General features: G+C 34.7%; 1 protein-coding gene across 3 annotated transcripts in view; it reads right to left on the reverse strand.

The window, feature by feature from the left end:
• LOC106641833 (proton-coupled amino acid transporter-like protein pathetic) overlaps window positions 1–20,922 on the reverse strand; it is a 318,346-nt gene that overhangs the window by 19,346 nt on the left and 278,078 nt on the right. For all 3 annotated transcript variants that reach the window (XM_014356408.2, XM_014356373.2, XM_014356390.3), the window contains one exon: window positions 8,752–9,112. In XM_014356408.2, coding sequence (XP_014211894.1) covers window positions 8,752–9,112 — 361 coding nt within the window. The remainder of the gene's footprint in view (window positions 1–8,751; window positions 9,113–20,922) is intronic.

A 20,922-nucleotide genomic window follows, 5' to 3' on the forward strand; every position in this document is an offset into this window, starting at 1 on the left:
ATGGTTAGCGACGGGAAGCTCACGTGCGAAGCTCTAGTGCTTTCGCTCATATCAAGCTACAGGTCAGGAAACTTCAAGCTTCCAGGCGACTGGAAGTATTTACAGAGTTTGGAGCTTGCAGACGACTTTCGAGCCGATCTGACGGAAATCGAGTTGCTGCTAGGAGCTGATGTGCTTCCACGAGTTCTTTAAGAGGGCTTACGCATCGGACTACCTGGGACACTTATGGCCCAGCGCACCATATTCGGCTGGACGCTTTCTAGTCCATTATATTATTGACATTTTAAAAGTACAGACTCTAAGTTTGTTTTACATAAGTGCAGTGCTAATTGTTAATACTCCGTTTACCCCGAACCGTAGTATGGCGGGCGGTATGTTCAGTTTTGTACCTGAATATTTGCCGACAAACCTTTTCTAAATTTAAATTGCGTCACGTTTGTTATTCTTATATTAAAGTTGAAGTAACTTCCCGATCATACGCCTTTATCATCGCGTACATTTGCAATGCCCAAGAGACCGTTTTACCTTTACTCTTGTACCTTTATTTATCAATGTACAAGAAGTTTCTACTTTAACTTTTGTCTCTATAAATATTGCTCTGCGAGCATAGTTAGCTAGTTAGCGCGCCGCGGCGGCAGAGAAAGCTTCTCTCCGCTTGCCTTCACTTGAGCACATTTTCCTAATTTAAGCACTGTAAATATATTGTATAAATTTTTATCGCACATTTGCGTTACATTTATTTTGCCGTAAACCACTTCCACCTCCACACGACTGAACTGGATTGGGACCAGCATAAAACCCCTTCCCTTGTGAACAAGTACAAGTTGAGGGGGATGAGTGGGAAGGGAGAGAAATAGAGAGGATTGTAGAAAAATGTTAAGTCAAATAAAAGACAGCAAGAAAATAAGTGAATAACAAGGCATTTTAGGAGAATTGGGTGGAGAATGGAGAGTGATGTAGGGGATGGAGTGGGGCTAGAGGCTGAATTTCCTTTAAATAACTATGTCATATAGGAATATATATATATAGCCATCCTACCATGATATTGGTGGCCAGAAGGATGTAAAAAAATATATACGAATAAACACATATATATACATCAATATCAGGATTAAAAACCATGCGAAAATTCGTAGGGGGTGCTTCTGATTTTACTTTGAGTAGAAATATTACTTACTTTAATTTTCATATGTAGGGAAGAATTTCCTATATTTTCTCTATCTTAGTTGACATGATACATTGTTTTTGCTCTTGAAAATATATGCTTACTTGTTAAGAAATATCATATAGCTGCGTTTGCTTGTCTGCCATATTAAGGAAGCTCCAGCGAGCTCTGGTACCAACCCAAAAATAATCGGGTCAGTTGGTATTACTGCTGCAAGTACATGTAAGTATATATGATGTGCGAGGAACCACGAGTCTCATCATGTATAAATATATGTAAAACTGCATACTGATACAACGACTTCATCAGTACTTTACGAAACATCTTGAACTTTCTTATGGTTTTCTAAATTTTGCAAGGTACCATCTGAAAGCTGAGACTTTTTATCATAAAATAGTTACTGTCCTTATATGTAACTCTATAATTATGGTAAAAAAATTACGATGTTTTAATGTTGCGCTATAAGAGGTTATGTATAATGTATGAAGTTTGAGAGAAAATATCTTAAAGTTTTCTGAAGTTTAAGGGATGGATAAAGACACTGCTGGAATCATCTTATCTAGTAATTAACTTACCTACGACCTCTTAACTTTTTCTACTCAAGCTCCCTTAATGCAATGAAGAGTAAGTCGTATTATAGTTTGTACAGTTTTTCAGCTGGATGGGCTTTAATAGTAAACAAGAAAAGAAAGGGATGGAGATGCAACATAACGTTGTCAAATTTCATTGAGTGAACGTTGACCATACGTATGAACAAAAACATCCTGGCTTGAACGTCCTTTTATTAAACTACGTCCTTCTTCTTACAAATAGCTAGGATAGAGAGTGATCAGATAAAAAATTATTATTAAATTTTACTGGATGGTATTTAAATGAAATTATGAACACATAAAGAGAAAAAGAAGAGGAGAAGGAAGAGAAAAAAAAAAAGATATGTCAAGCGCAGTCTCAATGAAACACTTGAAATATTATGTTACAAATTAAATATAATATAAGAAATACTAACCAACCTCTTTTTAATTAAGCTAGAACCATTTTTTATGAGCTGTTAACTGAGAAAAAAGAGACCAGTACTTTTTTTTATTTTCTTAAAAGTTTGAACTCTAGAAAGGATTAAAATCGCTTGTTATTGTCGGTCATTTTAGGCTTAAGAAGGAATTTTTAAAAGCTTATTACTTTGGTTATATTTAAGATGTAGACGGAATTTGTATTTTATTTTAAAGGCAAAAAAATAAGCTAAGGTAAAAAATAACTTTGGAGAAAAATCATCAACGATCTTAAATTGTTATCAAACATTTGAATGTTTAAATTGATTTTTTGCAATCTCTCCAATTATGTAGCAAGTTTTAAGTATTACCATAAAGTCTTACGTCAAATTTTCTTAGGGAGACATTTTGTTTATCAATAGATAAACTATTATAACCATAAAAAAAATTACGTAACTTCGTACGCTACGTCGCATTGATACTTGGATCCCGTAATTTCCATAAATATTGTATAACTTTGATTAAGTGCTGTAATTGTTTTGTTAAGAAAGCTTCATGAGAAATTTGTAAACTACCTTTAATAATAAATTTATAAATGAAAAACGTCATTGTTGAAACAAAAATAAAAAAAAGAAAATATGTTTTAGTAATACTATAATATCAAATTGTAAGTTCCTCGTTAATTACAACATTTATTGTAGTGAATAGTATGATATTGTCATAATTTATGAACATAATTTACGTAAAAAATTTTACTGCACTAAATTTTTCAGACTGTAAAAATTGTTTTACTGTCATTTTTTTAAGAGAGATGAAAATGGTACTGTTAAATTGTAATGCTCTCTTTATCGCCTATAATTTTCGAAATTGTTGTTTAAGCATTCTTTTGTTTTTTTCTTACTCAGCATTACTGGATTACTCGAAGAACGATACGTTATGTTTTATAGAGCTTCTGTTGCCTAGTTAAATAATTCTACTAAAGAACAGGTTGGAGTATTCATATGTTAAAAATAAGCTTTGACAGTAAAACTTTTGAGTGTGCCACTTATTTTGTCACATGATCATTCCTCATAGGAAAATGGAATTGGAAGCTTTTTTTTGTGCATGATTGATTTTATTAAAAGGGTTAAGTCATGCGTTTGTGCAAATGTTTACTGCTTTGGAGTGTTAATACAGTTTTTTTGCTCATTTTAAAATCAAAGTCATAACCAAAAATCTTTCAATTTAGCACAAACCGAAGAAATCAAAGCTACAGAAGAGCTTCCTTATCTGCTGTAATCCAAAAAAATAAAACTCGTATGTAGTTGATATTTAAAAAGCAGTGTGATGTTACTCTATTTACAATTTAAGTCCAGAGTTAACAAAAGCACGTGTTATTATAACTGTTTAGGTGAAGCAGTAGTCTCATAAGTGTAACAAATCTAAATAAAGTGTTAAACCTAATTCAAAACAAGATAATAAAATAAGGTTAAGCGGACATAGTAAGAAATGTATAGAAAAAGTAAATTATTAAATATTGTTGACAAACAAATAAGATTTTTCATGAAATTATTAAGAGTATTGAATAAAAAATAAAAAATATTCATGTATATAAAAGAAAAAGAAAAAGAACCAATGGGAAGCAAAAAAAAAGGTGTACTGTAGGACCTGTGCACTGATGCAATAAAGGCGTGAAGTGAATTAGTGCGTTTTCGATAGTAAAAACTATTTGTCCGTTGAATAAAATAAGGTTTTCCAATCAAAACTGGATTTAGAAAATACGATGACTATAATTAAATCTTGCTACAAGGTGGGGGTAAGTGTTTGAATTTAACTGAAACATTCAAATTGTTGATAATAATCTTTAATAGTTGATTATTCTTTTTTAAATTACTTTCTTGTTATAGCTAATTTTTTTACCACAAATGAAATAAAAATGCACTCAGTAGCTCAAATAGAACCAGAGTTATGAACTTTGGAAAATTCCTCATCAAGTCTAAAATCACCAAATCACCGAAAATGCAAAGTTGCAATCCTCTCTAGAGTCCTAAATACTATAAAATTAAAAAAATTAAGAATACTGGATCTTTTGAAGTAGAAAACCCAAAAAAAAAGTTTCAGCTAAATTGGAAAGGTAGGTCAAGAAATGTTTAATTGGTAAAAGAACATCTTATATAAAAGTATATGAATAATGTCTTTAAATATCTTTTTTACTAAATACTCTAAAATTAGTTAACTTATAATTTATTCTTTAGCTGGTCAGTTGTATAACTTAAAAAATTTTTTTTCCACTTTTATACACAAGTGTGCACATGTATTAATAAACGAAGCTGTTTTGTTGTAACGGAGTTTTTCATTTGTATCGTATTAAATTTTTTACGAAACCTATACATTGAGAATAACTGCACATACATAGAATTACTTATACATCTTATATTTGACATCAGGTGATTACAGCGAAATAGGCAGCTCAATAAGCAAATCAAAGCTTTGAGCGAGAATTAGTATAGAGCGTAAGTTCCAGCAAGGAGTCGATAGAGAGTGGTAGGCTCGCACCCTAAAGCTCATTGTCCTTCTTCTGTTACTCTACCAAAACCAATCAAATAGACTTATGTTGAATGAGGCTGGCTTTGTCTATTATCGTGAGAGATAAGCTTTTTTTAGTGTTTCAAAATTATATTTGTATTAAAGTTATATTTACCCTTTATTTTCAAATATGTTGAGAAAAAGTAGTTGGGGTAGCGTAAAAAGTTGAGCACAGCTGCATAAGTATACATATTTATCAAAGCCTTTTGCACGACAATAATTTTTCATTTTCACAAATTTTTTTTTTTTAATTAAAAACTTTGTAATCAAAAACGATGTTAAATTGAGTGTTTATTTTAAAAAAAGAAACAAATTGATTTATAAACCTTACATAATATTTATATTAAAAAAACACATGTCAATAATTTTTTATTGATTTAAAATATATTATAAACGTTGAGATTAAGTAAAAAGAAGCATCTTCAGTTTTAGTAACATCATAACATAAATATTCATACATGTGAAACTTACATGAGCAAAATGGTGCAGTACTGTTACAAAAATCTTACATACATGGAAAGTAAATTCTTTTGCTATCTTAGAGAAATAAAAGTCATGCTTGTTATTGGTAAAACGTTTAATAAACTATTCATAGAACAGATATTGGAGTAGCCACAATAAGTAAGATTGTGCAAAGAACTGCTTAAATAAACAGTTGTATTTAATACTTTAAAGTGAAATTTAAATAGTTATTTGACTTGTTCTTAGAAAGGTAATAAATAGAATTATTCAAATTTAAATATATTGCCTCTATAAAAAACATTAACTAGACACTGCTAAAGTTATTTAAGTAAACTTATGTTATCTGGGTACAGTGGGGATTCTTGAGGCCAAGAGGCCGAAAATGATACAATGAGCTTTTTTAGCATAAGAAGCAGCTGTAAGGACCAAAAAATTTAACGCTTATTTTTCAATATCGTATGGAATTGAGCAATAAAGAGTAAATCCCTTTAATCTATTTTTTTCAAATATTTAGATATAGTATTAAGACTTTATGTAAAGCTATTTTCAGGGCTCCAACGGCAAGCCCCAGAAAAAAATTTTGATTTTTTTTTCCGGGATTCCAATCGACAATCCTTCAAATTTCTTTGAGAAAGATGCTATCATGCTAACTACTAAGCCATCAAAACTTTCAAAAAGATTTAAATTTTCCCGTTTAGGCAATAATGTATGAATTTCAAAAAAATATCATACTGACAATTAAAGCTTTTAAAAATCAGACGCTTACAAATATTATTAACATTAATAAATAAGAATCCATATGACCAAACGAAATATCTTCTAACTGCTTAGTTACTTAAACAACAGAACATATTCAAAAACTTTACATTTCAAAAGATTTATTTTGATTGTGGTGAGATATCATATTCAATATAATATAAAGAGTGTCTACCTTTCTTATTACCTCACTTCGATGAATACATATAACGTGATTAAAAAAAACCAGGTGTGGGTCTCAGGATCCACGAAAGATATAAAACATTAAGAAATATGTTATTTAACTCGGTAGTATTTGATTGTCTATGATGAAAATATTAGTTTTCGTCAGATAAGTGCCATCGTCTCTAGGGCTATTTTGCGGCCCAAGAGACCTGCGAAACAGGGCCCGAGGTACGTAAGGCAGCCACGGAGTCTTAATGGGGCTTATTTGGCGAATCCTATTTTTTCTACCGAGCTCACACCAGCCTCTCAAAAACGAGTGAGGTAGAAAAAGTGTTTATTTTTTCGATGCTAAATAATTTTCATTTTATATTTTTGCATTAAAAAGACAGTTTATTCGTAAATATATATTTTGATCAGCGAATATTATAGATTAGGAAAAAGTAAACTATGTTTGTATTTTTTTTTTTCATTAACATATAAGCAACAAGAACGAGAAAGAACAATAACAGACGACGAAGAGAATCTATATTACCTACCTACACAAAGTTACATACATCAGTTTAACAAACGTTCGTGTGTATTACTTTCCCTGTCTCTCTGTCTCTTTTCGAATACCTGTTTACTGTGCGTAGTTGTGCACGTGCACGAATTTCGTTAGCTCTTTACTAAAGACGGGTTAAGATGAAGTTTGAATAAACATAATTGGAAGACCCTGGGAAAACTTTGCAGTGTGGTCAAACATTTTTATGTTAAAATAATCCTATTTACAAAGAACAAATTTGTAAAAAATAATAAAAAAACAATACTAATTCTAATATTAATTCATCATTTCCTACAAGCGCAAAATATTAAGAAAAGTAGTGAAATGGGCTAACCTGCATGAGTACGATGGAAAGAGAGCAAGCGCGAGAGAAGACGATCAATGGCACTTTCTATCTCACTTACTTTTACAGGTACTGCAAAAATGCATTTTTTTTTTTTTTCTTAACGTTTTGCGCTTGCTGAAACAAAATCGAAAGTGCTTACTTATTTTTCACCCTACACACTTGTACTTTTATTTTTTTTCTATATTAAACCGTTAAAAGAAATGAGCAAAACGGTCTTTAAAATACAATTTTACACAATTTTGACAGAAATAGACCACTCAAAAATAATCATGACTATTTTTTTTTAAATCGGTTGGCTTAATTATATATAATATAAAAAGTGCCCAATTATAGATCAATTTTCTAATTCAGCAGTTTCTCGATTGGTGTCGATAAATAAACAGAACACAGATAGGATTGGTATGCTGCATAGCACAATCAATAAGGTCCCCGACTACCAATCCTAAAGATGTTGTTTAATTCTTAGAGTCAGTATAATTTATAAATCTTATTCACACACACACACACACACACACGTATATGTAAATGCTATATATACAACACATATCTGATTTTTAATTATATACTTTTCTATATAGCTATAATAATACGGGTAGTACATTTTACCAACGAGAAAGGGGTGGTAGTAAGTGCGTGGAGAAAGACAGAGAGCCGAGCCGAGCTAAGCCGAGCCAAGCCGAGCCGAGCCGAGTTTAACCGGAGATCGTGTTATCGCACGGGTCGCTTCATCGCATCGGTCGAACCCCCAAGCGCGCCAATAAATATTCAACAGTAACAGTTATTTTCATGTAAAACAACAATAAGACCCGTAATGCTGGTGCTCCAAGTAATTAATAAAGCTAAAATTTACTGTTATCCATTGCGAAATGATATGATAAAGGAAAAATTACATTTCGCAATCGTAAAATAATACTAGAATAGTTGTTATGTAAAATGTAACTTTTCTCAGAAAGTAATGCATAGAATGATTTAAAATTTAAATAGAACTTTTTAAATAACAAGACTAACATCAGACATCTCAAAGTAATTGTGAATAGTAAGTTTAAAAACTAAAGTTATTGATACTAGTAATACATAACCTATAAATTTGTACATGTTAAGTAAGTTTATTTTTTGAATTTAATGTTCACAAAAACCATGAGAAGATCCAAGTTTGTTTGATTTTCTTAGAAGTTCTGTTCGAATTTTAGGCCATTCAATGCATTTTTTTTTTTTTTTTGAGAAAAGTTATATTTCATGAAATCTGTAGTTAGTACTATTTCATGATTATGGAATGTATCTTTTTCCTTTGAATTTGTGATGGATTCCAGAAAATGAAGGCTCCACAGATTCCTAAAAGTATTAGCTTGGAAGATCTTCTCAATGCTTAATGTAAAAACAACTTTTGATTGATAAATAATACAAATTTACCAAAGTGAGGTAATCGATGAAGTAGAAACTCTGATCATGTACTGGATGCCTTTAAAGTTATCAGTAGTTTTAACATTTTTTAAATTAATGTGAATCTCTTCGAAGTAATTATACAACATTTATTACTTCAACATATTTTCAACTTAATAATTTTGCGATGCTTCCAAAAAATTAAGGAAACACGTTCAAAAAACTAAATCCAAAATAATGTTTGTTTTTTATTTTAAAAAAGTTCTGACAAAAGATGTTCATGATTTTTTGTTGTTAAGAACATTTTGAATTGAAAGCTTATGGAAACAAACAAAAATAGTTTAAACTTATTTTTTTTTTAATTGAAATGCTTATGAATACTCACAACTCCAATTCCTTCTAAGGCAAAAATAGCGATTCCAAAAAAGAGTGGCAATTGAGATACACTGGAGAACTTTTTCACCTCCTTTAGTGAAGGCAGGTCAGTAAAAATGTAGTAGAATGTTATGCTTAGTCCAGCAGCAATTAAAAAATTGGCTATCATAGAAAACGGTGCTAGATACTTCAGATTTCTAACCAAAGAGAAAGCAATCAGAAGTGGTAACAGAATAGCCATATAAATTCTGACATCCCAATGATATTCCATATAATTATCAGCTACCTGCTTAATGTTTGTTGAAACGAAGACAACGTAAACACAGCAACATCCAATAAGGTCTAACACCAAAAATGTGTTTATTGTGGCTCTGTAAATGAAATTTAATAAATTAATAGTTTAATTAGTTGGGTTAATGTTAAGTTTATAAGCCAGTTGGTATTATTTAGTAACCTGCTATTAAATTTGAAAAAAGCTATATTGTCAATGTACATGGTAAAAAAATTAGAGTTTCAAAATTTATGAACTAGCTTATTACTGATGGTTTTAAGACACTAAAGTACATAATTGTAAGAATTTTTTAAATTTCTTTTTGAAATAAATAATCTTCCAAATAAACGGTTGAACATAGTTAAATATATAAGGTTGGATTTCTAGTAGTAGGTTGTCTCCTCGTTTTATGCATCCAAGTCTCTCCTCAAGAAAAAATTATTTTTAACAGAATGCGTATAAATTAGTTGATTTACTTTTTTAGTGTACCTACGCTTTTCGGTTTTTTTCCCCGTCGGAATTTAGAATGCATATATATATATATATATATATATATATATATATATAAGTCTGTCCTGCAGAAAATTAAAATAAAAGTTTCTTAGTCAAGAGTGACTAATATTACAGAAATTTTCAGTTGATCAACCACATTGCTTGAAAAAGTTATATTTTTAAAAACTTAAATATTTATTAGATATAGAAAATTTGTTAACAATCACATAGAAATAAAGATTAAGGGACATTATCACTGACTTTATATAGGTATTTCAGATAAGAACGTTTGTCATAATAAGCAACTACTTGAATAAATCAAGAATAGAAAGAAATAATTGCAGACGAATAAATATTTGATAAGCGCTAAACTCCCTGGGTTATTCAACTTTAAACTTTTGATAAGATATTCCAGCGTTTGACGATGATCTGTACATCTCAGATCAACTTTAACTATCTCTGAAAAGTTTAACGATTACACTTTCGTTAGAGACTACCTGAAAAGGTGAGGTTGTTAGGTGACGACTTTTGCTTATAGCTTATCTCTAAGTGGACTATACATTTTTAAGTAAGCTTGAACTTGGGACTAACTTAAGAGAAATGAAAGTACTTTAGTGTAAAGTAAGGAAGAAAGAAAAAAAATTTTTTTATTTCAGTGAAAAAAACTTATTATATTTGATAAATTTTAAATAAATCAGATATGACATGTATTTAAAGAAAAAAGTTTTTGTAATGCGCAAGCGTTAGATCATCAAGCTAAAATTTTTCTTGACACCCGAAGTATGGGCTTTCATAATAAGTAATTTAAAAGTATATCATCAGAATTAGGCTGCTTCTGCAAGCAAGCCTAGAGACAGACTGCTTGCACAGACAGAATAAGTTCAAACCGGAATTCAATTAAGATGTTAATTCTTAGCAACTTTAGTTACCAATTCTCAGATTAGTGTTTTCTTTAAAATATGAAAACTATTATTTGTTAGGAATAAGTCACCCCCGTGTTGTTCTAACTCAACACAAGTATAATACAATTTTATTATAAACCTTCAATGAAGACTTTGTATTGCATTAGTTTTATAAGTGTATAATATGCAAACTTCCTAATAACATAAGAAATTTTTTTTGGTGCCAACAGTTTATTCAAACTCTGTGCACAATAGATATCATACGCGTTTTTCCATCTTGTGTTTGTTCTTTGATGTTAACGTAAACTAATGCTGTCAATAATTGATAAAAAGTATGCAGCAATATTTTTAAATAAGTTTCGAACATTATTTAGAATTTTGTTACTTGCAGAGTTACAAACTAGTTTTTTTATCATTCTTCTAAGAGTTTTTCGGTCTTTTCAAGTATTTCTAATTCCTTAGTCTCTAGATCTTGGTAATTACTTTTAAAACTTACCTGCAAGACATCGTACAATGAGTTTTCTAAAAGTATACACGTACTCATATATAATTTGCTTCCAACTATGATCCTTTCTCCTTAATGTTTCTGCTACTTCGTAATTATTGTACTAGCTACTGTATCATTATTGTCTGTGTTAGCAACATCTTTTAGTTGATCTAGGGATAACTGGCAATCCTCATAGTTTTAACATATACTTATGAATTTTTTCACGTACTCATTAAATTTTTAATACTCATCAAAACTTAGCATTTGTTGACGGTAGTTTTTATGTATTTTGAGTAACTCAATAAAGCAATTTTAATGATATTTTGCCTATTGAAGCTTGAAATCAACATTCTGAATAAAATCTTTTAATACTGGCAATAGTAATGTAAGATTTTTGACAGCTTCTTTAAGAGGCACAACCAGAATAAATTTTTTATGTCTAACATAAGCGACAATTGTTACAAAAATCAAATTTATCTTTTTTCGGTTCTGCTTTGCTGCCACAAACCCTTTTAAATTTTAATGTATCGGTTTGTAATTCTGCTGCTTGTTTAAAACAGTACTTTGCTCTACAGTTTAAAAGTACAAAAATATTGATCTTATTTTTTGTTAACTTAACAAGGTGCTCTTGCAAATGGTCTCGTTTATTCTTTGAAGCTGATTGTAGTGGTTTAAATCCTGTTTGGCCAACTTTCTTTATCACAAGTCACTAAAGAATAGCAGCAATGACCTTGACTCCAAAGCAGTCACACAGATATGACGCAAGATTCAACAGAATTGTTGATGATTTTACATCCATAATAAAGAAATCAAGACTGTCTTAAGACATAAGGAAGTCAATGTCACATATTGTATGAGGCGCGTTTTTTTTTGTTTTTTTTTTTTATTGCACAGCCATTCAGACGAACAGTACATATAACGGCTCTGCATTGCTGTGTTACTCTATGTATATATATGCTATCGTAATTATCATGTTAAAAAATTGCCTTAGGTTTTATTGTTATGTTAATCACTTACCCATCAATAGGAGCATGTTATTTTACATGGCTTCCAAATCATCGGATCACAGTTGAAAAAACGCCCTTTAGAAATAAGTTTTCTAGAGGCGCAAGACAAGGTAGTAATGGCCGAGTTTTAAACTTGTAAGCATATGCTACCAAGTCCCTGAGCTACAACAACCGCAACTTGAACTACTGTGCTACTGTGGCCACGTATGGGGCGTGCTCAATAGTAATTGTAAATTTCATCTGTAGGAAATAATATCGTATTTAAGTGAATGAGTATAGGCACATAAAAAATATACAAGGTAAAGAAAGAACTGAATAGATCGACAACAAAAAATTTTTAAAAGAGATGAACATTGCAAATTTTAAGTTAAAAAAAAATACAGAGACTACGTGACAATTTTTTTTTTTTTTTTATAAAAAATGTGCTGTGCATGTTAAAAACAGTCAAAAGCAAGAAGGAAGAAGACAAGATGGTGGACGATACTAAACTTATGTAACCAATTTTTAATGGTAGTAATAATAGTTTACAGAAAAAGAGAATATTGACGTATTTAAGGTTGAGAAAATGTAAATATACAATTAAACAAGAAACAAGAAAGCAAAACGAAACATAATCAGCTTGGAAAGAAAAAAATTTAGAAGTGATTAACTCTATATGTATTACTTTAACTATAAATCTATTTGAATTAATACATGAGGAAATAAGCTCGTATAAGATTATCAAAAAATTAGATAAGTTATACTGAAGAGAATCAACAGCATTGCTAATGTGTGCAAGAAATAAATTAGATGAAATCAAATTAAGTGACTTTGAAAAATCTAGTGACTTTTTTAGTAAATTTAAAAAGATAATAATTAAATTCATCAATGCTGAAGCAATGGTCAATGAGAAAAAAAGATTATTATTTACTAAGAACATTATTTCCTGTGTTAGAATATATCGGCAACCAGCGTAGACTTCAGCATGTGCCTGTCTGCTGCTATCCAAGTCACGATCATTCACGAAAGCTTCTTTATATTGTAACAGCCACTATTTTTATATTTATTAAACCTAAGTCTTTTTTTTACTCGCTGTCTCATCATTGTGTTCACCTGCTTCGTACCTACGTTATCCTCGATCCCGGGGTAAGCTCATTTTAAGATTCCACAAAGTGGCGATCCTGCCAGGATACTCACCACGAGGTAAGCAGTGCAGTGTCATTATTCAGTGAGAAAAGTGAGATACTTAGTGTTACGAACTAAACAAAAGGCAAGTGGCCGCGACTGAGTTAGCTCACCAGCTTCTTGTCGTCTCATCTTCAATTTCGTGCTACCCACGATCTGCCATCCAGGTCAATTATCTTCAGCCGTCGAGTTCACGCTCAAGAACAGTGCCTCTAGGTCGGCGATTTGTTCGAGAGCCTCGGCCATAGTAGGTGACGTGCACATACCTGCATGCACCTCCCCCTGCCGTCGTAAACGAGTGCGGGTTAAACCAAGCCACACTACTTAGACCTTCTCCACAGCTGACGCAACGGTGTAACACGCTTGAACGTGCCCTCCCACCTTGAAAATTCTTACGGGTGCAAACGAGGCCAGCAACATAACCTCACAGGTGCATCTCAAAACTCTTTCTTTTTTCAGTACTCTTCGTGTGTGACAGTGTATCGCAAGTGTACGGTATGTGCGCGTCCAAAAGCGCCCGTTTTTGGAGTAGACACATCGGTCTTTTTCACCCTGGACGACGCTGACGAAGAGACGACGTCGTGCGAAGAGCGTTACGTATACTGACTGCAATAGAGGGAGGAGGCGATGCTTAAGCAAGACCTGCAAGCCGTACAACAACAACAACAACAGCAAATCGCGCCTACTTCCGCAAGCACCGTGCAGCCGCCGTCTCCAACAGTTGCTGGTCAGCAACAAGAAATCACCATGGTGACGCCCAGACCCCAGCTGCCTCGCTTCTGGACCAAGTTTGTGCAAATCGAGGCAGTGTTCAAAGCCAACGAGATCACCTCCAACCAAGCCAAGTACCTAACAATCGTCAAGGCCTTGAAGGGCCTGGCTGTGTCTGAACTGCACGACTTGTTCACCAATCCGCCTATAGAGAACCAGTACACTGGTTTAAAAAAGGCCATCCTCACTCGTTTTGCCAACTCGGCTGATGCACAGCTCCATAAGTTCTTTGGTGGTCTGCAGCTCATCGACTTGAAGCCATTACAGTTGCTGCGTCAAATGAAAATCCTTGCTGGAAATAACGTTACGAAGGAAATCGTAAGAATTAGGTGGTTCGATCTTTTGCCTCAACAGATACCTTGCAGGCTCCAGATAATGAAGACGGCTACCCTCGATGACTTGAGCGCCATGGCTGAAAAGCTGGCCGAAAGCCTACCCCAGGTGCACGCGATCATCAACCACCCCCCATCGACACCATCCCCGTTCCCCTCAGACTCTGGCCACAGTTCAGTGTCAGCCACGGGAAGTAGTCTGGCGCAGGAAATGGCCAAAATGAGGAAGCTGCTCACCCAGTTGGTGGTTGACAAACAGCAGCCCCAACAACAACAAAGAGGTTGTTCCAAGTCTCGAGACAGGGGCCAACGCAGCCGGTCTCAGACGTCAGCAGACCACCCAGATTGGTGTTAGTACCATTATAAATTTATGACTGATGCACGAGGATGTCGCCCTCCGTGCTCTTTCAATTTGACGCCAGGAAACCGGTAAGACCCTCTCCGCCTTAAACGCCGGAGGTGGGCAATCTAAGACCCTCGGAGAATCGCTTACACGTATACGATCGTTAGACCTGCACACGTTTTCTCATCGACTCTGGATCTATCGTCTCCCTCCTACCAAAGGCCCTAGTAAAAGGCCAAGAGCTTCTGCACCAGCCACTTACTTTGACGGCAGCCAACGCCTCACCCATTGCCACCTACGGGACTCACACGCTGACGCTCAACCTGGGCATCCGTCGGCCGGCCACGTCACCGATACGGACGTCACCATCATGGACGTCGCCATCATAGGAGCGGATTTTTTGTCTCACCACGGCTACCTAGTGGATGTCAGGAAGAAGCAGCTCATGGATCCTGTCACGAATTTTTCTACGAGTGGATTTCTGACGCCTGCAGCAATACACTCGGTGTTAGTAGTTACCACTCCAGCACGAGAGCCAGTTGGTACCTTGGGTCAGCGTTACCAGACCTAGATAGCAGAATACGCAGACATTTGCTTACCGGAGTTTACTTCAGCTGCTCTGCCAGATCTCTACAGTTGCGCCAACTCTTCGACGTTCTACGATAAAGGAGGTTGCGAATTAATCCACAAAAAAGTTCCCTTGACCAAGATGAAGTGGATTATTAGGGTTAGACGTCTCAACAGACGGCGTCTGCCCCCCAGAACACAAAGTCAAGGTTGTAGAGGGCTTTCTGAAGCCGAACGACTTATCCGAGCTTCACCGTTTCCTGGGCATGCTCAACTTCTATAGGCGCTGCATCTTTGAAACAGCTAACGCACTGTCTTCTCTTAACGACCTACTAAAGGATCTTCCTCCAAAGAAGAAGAAGAAGAAGGCCCCACTGTCTTGGACTCTAGAAGCTGACGTAGCTTTTCAGCTTAGCAAACAAGCCTTGGCCAAGGCAGCCACGACGACTTTTCTCAAACCAGACACTGCCACAGCGATTGGCACAGCCTTAGAGCAAGAGCACCCAAAATGCGTCTGGAGGCCACTTGGTTTTTTTTTTTCGAGGAAGCTCACCAAGTCCGAATGAAATTACGCCGCAAACGACAAGGAGCTCCTAGGAGTCTACGTAGTCATCAGAGCCTTCGAATAGATCTTAGAAGGACGCCCGATCACGGTTTTCACAGACCATAAACAACTTGTCTACGACATCCAACAGCCTTGAAACAAGGTCTCGCCCAGGCAGGTCCGGCATTTTGACTACATCCTTCAACACCAGGTTACCCTCTGCCATGTCAAAGGTGAAGACAACGTGGTGGCCGATGCACTCTTATGCGTAAACACGATAGATATGCCTTCCGTCATTGACCTAGAGATCGTATCCAAGGCACAAGCCAAAGACCAAGAGCTCGAGCACCTACTCTCGGACCCACGCCTTTATTTTCAGCCTCTCACCATCGATGGTCACCGCATCTACTGCGACACCTCCACGGAGGTGGTACGCGCCTACCTTCCTGTGACGGTTTGCAGGATGGCTTTTGAGGTACTCCACAACCTAGCGCACCCCAGAATCAGAGTCACGACACGCCCGGTGGCGCAAAAATTATATGGCTCAAGATGCGGAAAGACGGAATGTGCTAGGCACAACAGTATAAGGCGTGCCAGAAGTCCAAGGTCCATCGATACAACCAGTCGGCCCTCGGTGACTTCGACATCCCTGAAGGACGTTTTGACCACATACACGTGAATTTCCTTAAGCTGCCACTGACAGCGGAACAAAAATACTGTTTGACGATCATTGATCGCTTCAGCAGATGGCCTGTTGGAGACCCGATCCTGGATCAACAAGCCTCTACTGTCGCACAGTGGGAAAAAAACACTTTTTTTGTTCAAAAATCTGCCGACACCACAATTTTCGACGTAACTCTCTTTTTTTTTTTTTTTATAAGCTCCTCAGATGTCAAGCTTCAGTGTGTCACTGCCCCTTTTTCTCAAGAGTCTAAACCCTAACCTCAAAAAATCGGAAAATACAGAGAAAACAGATTTAAAAAAATAAAACTCTGCAAAAATTAGTTTTCAGGGGCCTTGAGAATTCTGATTATAAATTTATTTGTTTATACAATTGTTAAATGGTAGATACAAAATGGTGGCCAAAAACTAGAAATTCTGATTTATTTTGCGTTTTTTCGTATAAATTACCACAAACGATCTTTTTTGTCGCTGATTACAAACTTATTTCTTTTATTATGTAACAAGCTTTAGTGTGCCACTGCCATTTTTCCTCAATAGTCAAAACCATAACCTTAAAAAAATCGGGAAACACAGAAGAAACTGATCAAACGAGAAATATTAGTGCGAAAATGAGTTTTTAGGGGCTTTTCAGGTCTCTGATCAAGAATTATTTGTTTGTATATTCAATTTGAAAATACCGGAGACAACATGGGCCCAAAAATTAAAAATTTTGCTTTATTTTGCTTTGCTCTATACAAATTAGTACACAATTTCTTCAATCCGAAGAATACTACATTTCAATCGAAGATGCATTATCATGTTGTGTAAAAAAAATCTTGAGAAAAATTATTCTAAGCTTTAAAAAAATAATTTTATAAATGTGTCATTCTTCGTTTTCTTTCCATCAGTATCCAATGAACTGCAGAAAATCGACGAAAATGTTTCGCTTCAAAATAAAAATTTTTTTTTCTTTGAAAATAATAGAGCTCACTTTGTTTTAAATTGTCTAATTTATTCATACCTATCTATTTTAAAAATAACTGAATGTAATTAAAGTTTTTACACTTTAAAAATAAAATATTCTGTATATAAACTACTTATGAAGACAGTAAACAGTAATATAATTTTTTTGTGTTTTACTTGACTTAAAATACCTTATACGACCTAGATTTTCCTGCTGTACATGATTTTTTTACCAAAAATACTATATTGTAGTAGATACTTTTCATGCGCTTTTTTATGATGGACCTAATTGTTTTAAAAAATATTACAAAATTAAAGAAAAGGTGTCTTAGTTCTTTTTACATGTATAAGTTCTTAATTTTTTAGGCATCACAGAAATTCTCTTTCAGACATTTCTGGAATTGAGCAGTTTAGTGCTATACTGTTAATTTTGCTTAAAAAATACAATACGATACTCCGAAAAAATTAGACAATAAAGGTGAAATAAATTTTTTTTAAATAATTGTTAACAAAAATAAATTTCTCGAATTTCTCACTACATTTTTTTGAAGTTTTTTTAAGTTAGAAAGGATTAGTTATGTGCTCGATCAAAAATAAGCATAGATTTATGATCAGAGACAAAAAATACATGTTATAAGGCTTCAATTTGAATTTTTAAGGGTCCAAAACTATTTTACGTGAGGTAAATTTTAGAGGAATCTTGACTAACTGCAGCCACCATATTGATCCACCATTTTGAATTTTGGAAAAAAGCCAGACGGCAAAAGAAAGCCTACTAAATGAGCTACAGTTTGCGCCCATAAGACATTGTTTACGACCAATAGAATTTGAGACAGATCTTTCTTTCATTTGACAAAGAACGTCCTATATATAAAATTATATACATAGACACATGTAGGTATGTGAGTATTTGTATCTGTTATTTTAAGTTCTGAAATACATAAGATACTCTTGTAATTTAAACCAAGGGGGATCCGCATGTGTATCACTTTGTATTGAATCTGACATTTTAATTTTTAAAAACAACATACAATTTTTATGACAAAACTCGAAGTTAAAATTGTTTATACAGTGATTATTAAATAAAGAATTAAGATTTCAATCCTTTAAAGAGGTCCTGCAAGGCTCCCTAGCCGAGATGCTCTACAGAACAACGTTCTGAGTGTCGGGAGAGTTTTTCACAACCACCAGCCACCCAAATGCTGACCCACCGTCTTTCATCTAGGGCCTTCGCCAGCTGCAGCAGGCCATCAAGCCAGTTCAAACTTCCAGGCACGCCACCCCACCCAAGCCTTTCATTTTCTGTGACTTGCAGACGTGCACGCACGTCTTCAAGCGCGTCAACGCGATAAGAAGGCCGTTGGATTCACCTTGCGCAGGACTATACAAGGTGATCCAACAAATCGATGACCAAAGTTTTACCATCAAAGTCAACGGACGCCCCCATACCTGCTTTACGGATACCCTGAAGCCAGCGTACCTAAAGCGCTCAAACATGCGAATCTACGGTCAAGCTGATGCTGCATTACCCTCGCCGGCCACAGGACCGCATGTGGGTCCACCAACGCCACCACTGGCCCCCAAGTCTACGTCACAGCCAACACCTGAGCCACCCGAGGCCAACAAACGGGTATCGTTCATCCTGCCTATGGCCGACTGCGATAAGCGGGGAGCCCCTGTGGCGGTTTTCGCTAGCCAAAGCACAAAACGAAAATTGCGCAGGAACTAATAGCTTATCCTGCGAGCGCTATGTTAGAGCGTGCCATCTTCAGCAGGAAAAGCTCTCTAGAGAGCCTACCTTTAGGTGGCGAGCGCAGCCCGACTCACTCGTGGATCTTGACTCGACCAGCATAGACTTCGGCACGTGCCCATCCACTGCTATTCAGGTCACGATCGTTCTCGAAAGTTTCCTAATATTTAAACAGTAATTATTTCTGTATTTAATAAACCTAAGTTTTTTTTTACTCACTGTCTCATCATTGTGTTCACCTGCTTCGTACCTACGTTATCCTCGAGCCCAAGGTGAGCTCATCGTATGATTCTCCAAAGTTGTACTAATCATATTATAAATAACTTGAGCTATTTTCCTAAATACATAAATCTATATATCTAATCAATGTTAAAAAAGGAGATAAATAAATTGTAAAAGCTACAAAGTAAGGTTATGTAGATATATTATTTAAACTATGTAATAAAGTTAAAGAAAACGATATAAATAACGTTTATTATGTTAAAAATAGATAAAAATCTTATGAGTGTCAGTGAAATAACAAATCATGATAAAATTATTATCAAAAATAATACCAAAAAATATTTAATAAAAAAGTTATTTAATGAAAAGTTAATAGAATGCTAGGCTATAGTGATTTTAATTATTAAAATTTTTTATGTAAAGAAAAGTTAGTTGAAGGTCTGCCTAATAGTTTAGAGAATGATGGTTTAAAATATGGCTCTTCTATGTAAGATACTAGCGACCCCCTGTCTCAGCTTCGTCCGAGACTTACTAAATGGAATACCGTAGTGTGTTAACATGTAATGTAAAACGTTTTCGGTTAGAAATTTTACATCTATTACTGACACTTCTCAGAACAAAAATCTTCTTATCAAAAACATGTTTGTTCGGAATCCATACAGTTTATTTGGTCAAATTTTAATCTGTAAGAATTACAAGAATATATAATTATGATGAAAAGAACCATGCGTTCCTTATGCCATAAAATAATCGTTGGCCATAAGGGGCCGTTAATTTGCAGTTTCTCCCATATAATTTACAAAAGGGGCTATTGTTTGAAGCTGTAAAGATTTAAAACTCCCAAGAAATACATATTAAAAAAAAATTTGTTTCCCTTATCTCATAAATTTATTACTAGAGCTACAAAGTCCTGGAGCTTAATCTCTACATTTTGTATTGCCACAAAAATACAAATACATATTCTACTTATTTAAAAATCTGAATGATTTGAAAGGTTACTGTGAGAGTGCAATGAAAAGCGGATCTTTCACGTAATGGATTCTCTATTTGTCGATTTAGACGCTGCTGTCCCAATCCCGATAAATTTTCTGCGTCAGTTTCTGGACGTCTAAAATTGAATTAATAAGATACATTTGACGTTTTCCTTCTAATTCACCCTCTTAAGACTTTTGGCATGCTTAAGACTTTTGTGACTCCTAAAGGCTATTTTCTGTCAACTTTGTTACATTCTCATATATTTGTTGGCAACGTAGTTTGACGTCCGATTGCCCTAAAAAAGACTGGTGAGCTTTTTAAGTAAGCTTATTCTTGACTGAAGTTTACAGTAATTGTGACTACCTGCATACCTTAGGGTGATTTTTTCTGTCCTGCTGTCGAAGCCCCAGACTGATCAGGAAAAAAAATACGATGTCCGAAGCTTTCGAGCTAGTTGTAGAGATATTTCCCAACATCTCCTGGTATAACGTCAAAGACGCTGGTGTCTAAAGCACCTTTTTTTTGCAGACTCAGTTGTTTTGGTGATCTAAGATGGAGAGATTGGATCGTGATGCTTGCCCATTGGAGACTGTCCCGTTGGCTTAAGTTTTTTTTTCCTTTATAGCTGTTAGGTTTACCAAGCACAGACCTTGGAGAGGACCAGTGATTGCTGGTTGAATGCTTATATGGAGAGTAATGTAATGTAGGGTCGTCGGTCACTGGGGTTG

This window comes from Copidosoma floridanum, unplaced genomic scaffold (genome assembly GCF_036245765.1).
Source record: "Copidosoma floridanum isolate Cflo_tuat_1 unplaced genomic scaffold, Cflo_Japanese_pri ptg000031l, whole genome shotgun sequence".
In the NCBI taxonomy this organism is placed as follows: Eukaryota; Metazoa; Arthropoda; class Insecta; order Hymenoptera; family Encyrtidae; genus Copidosoma; species Copidosoma floridanum.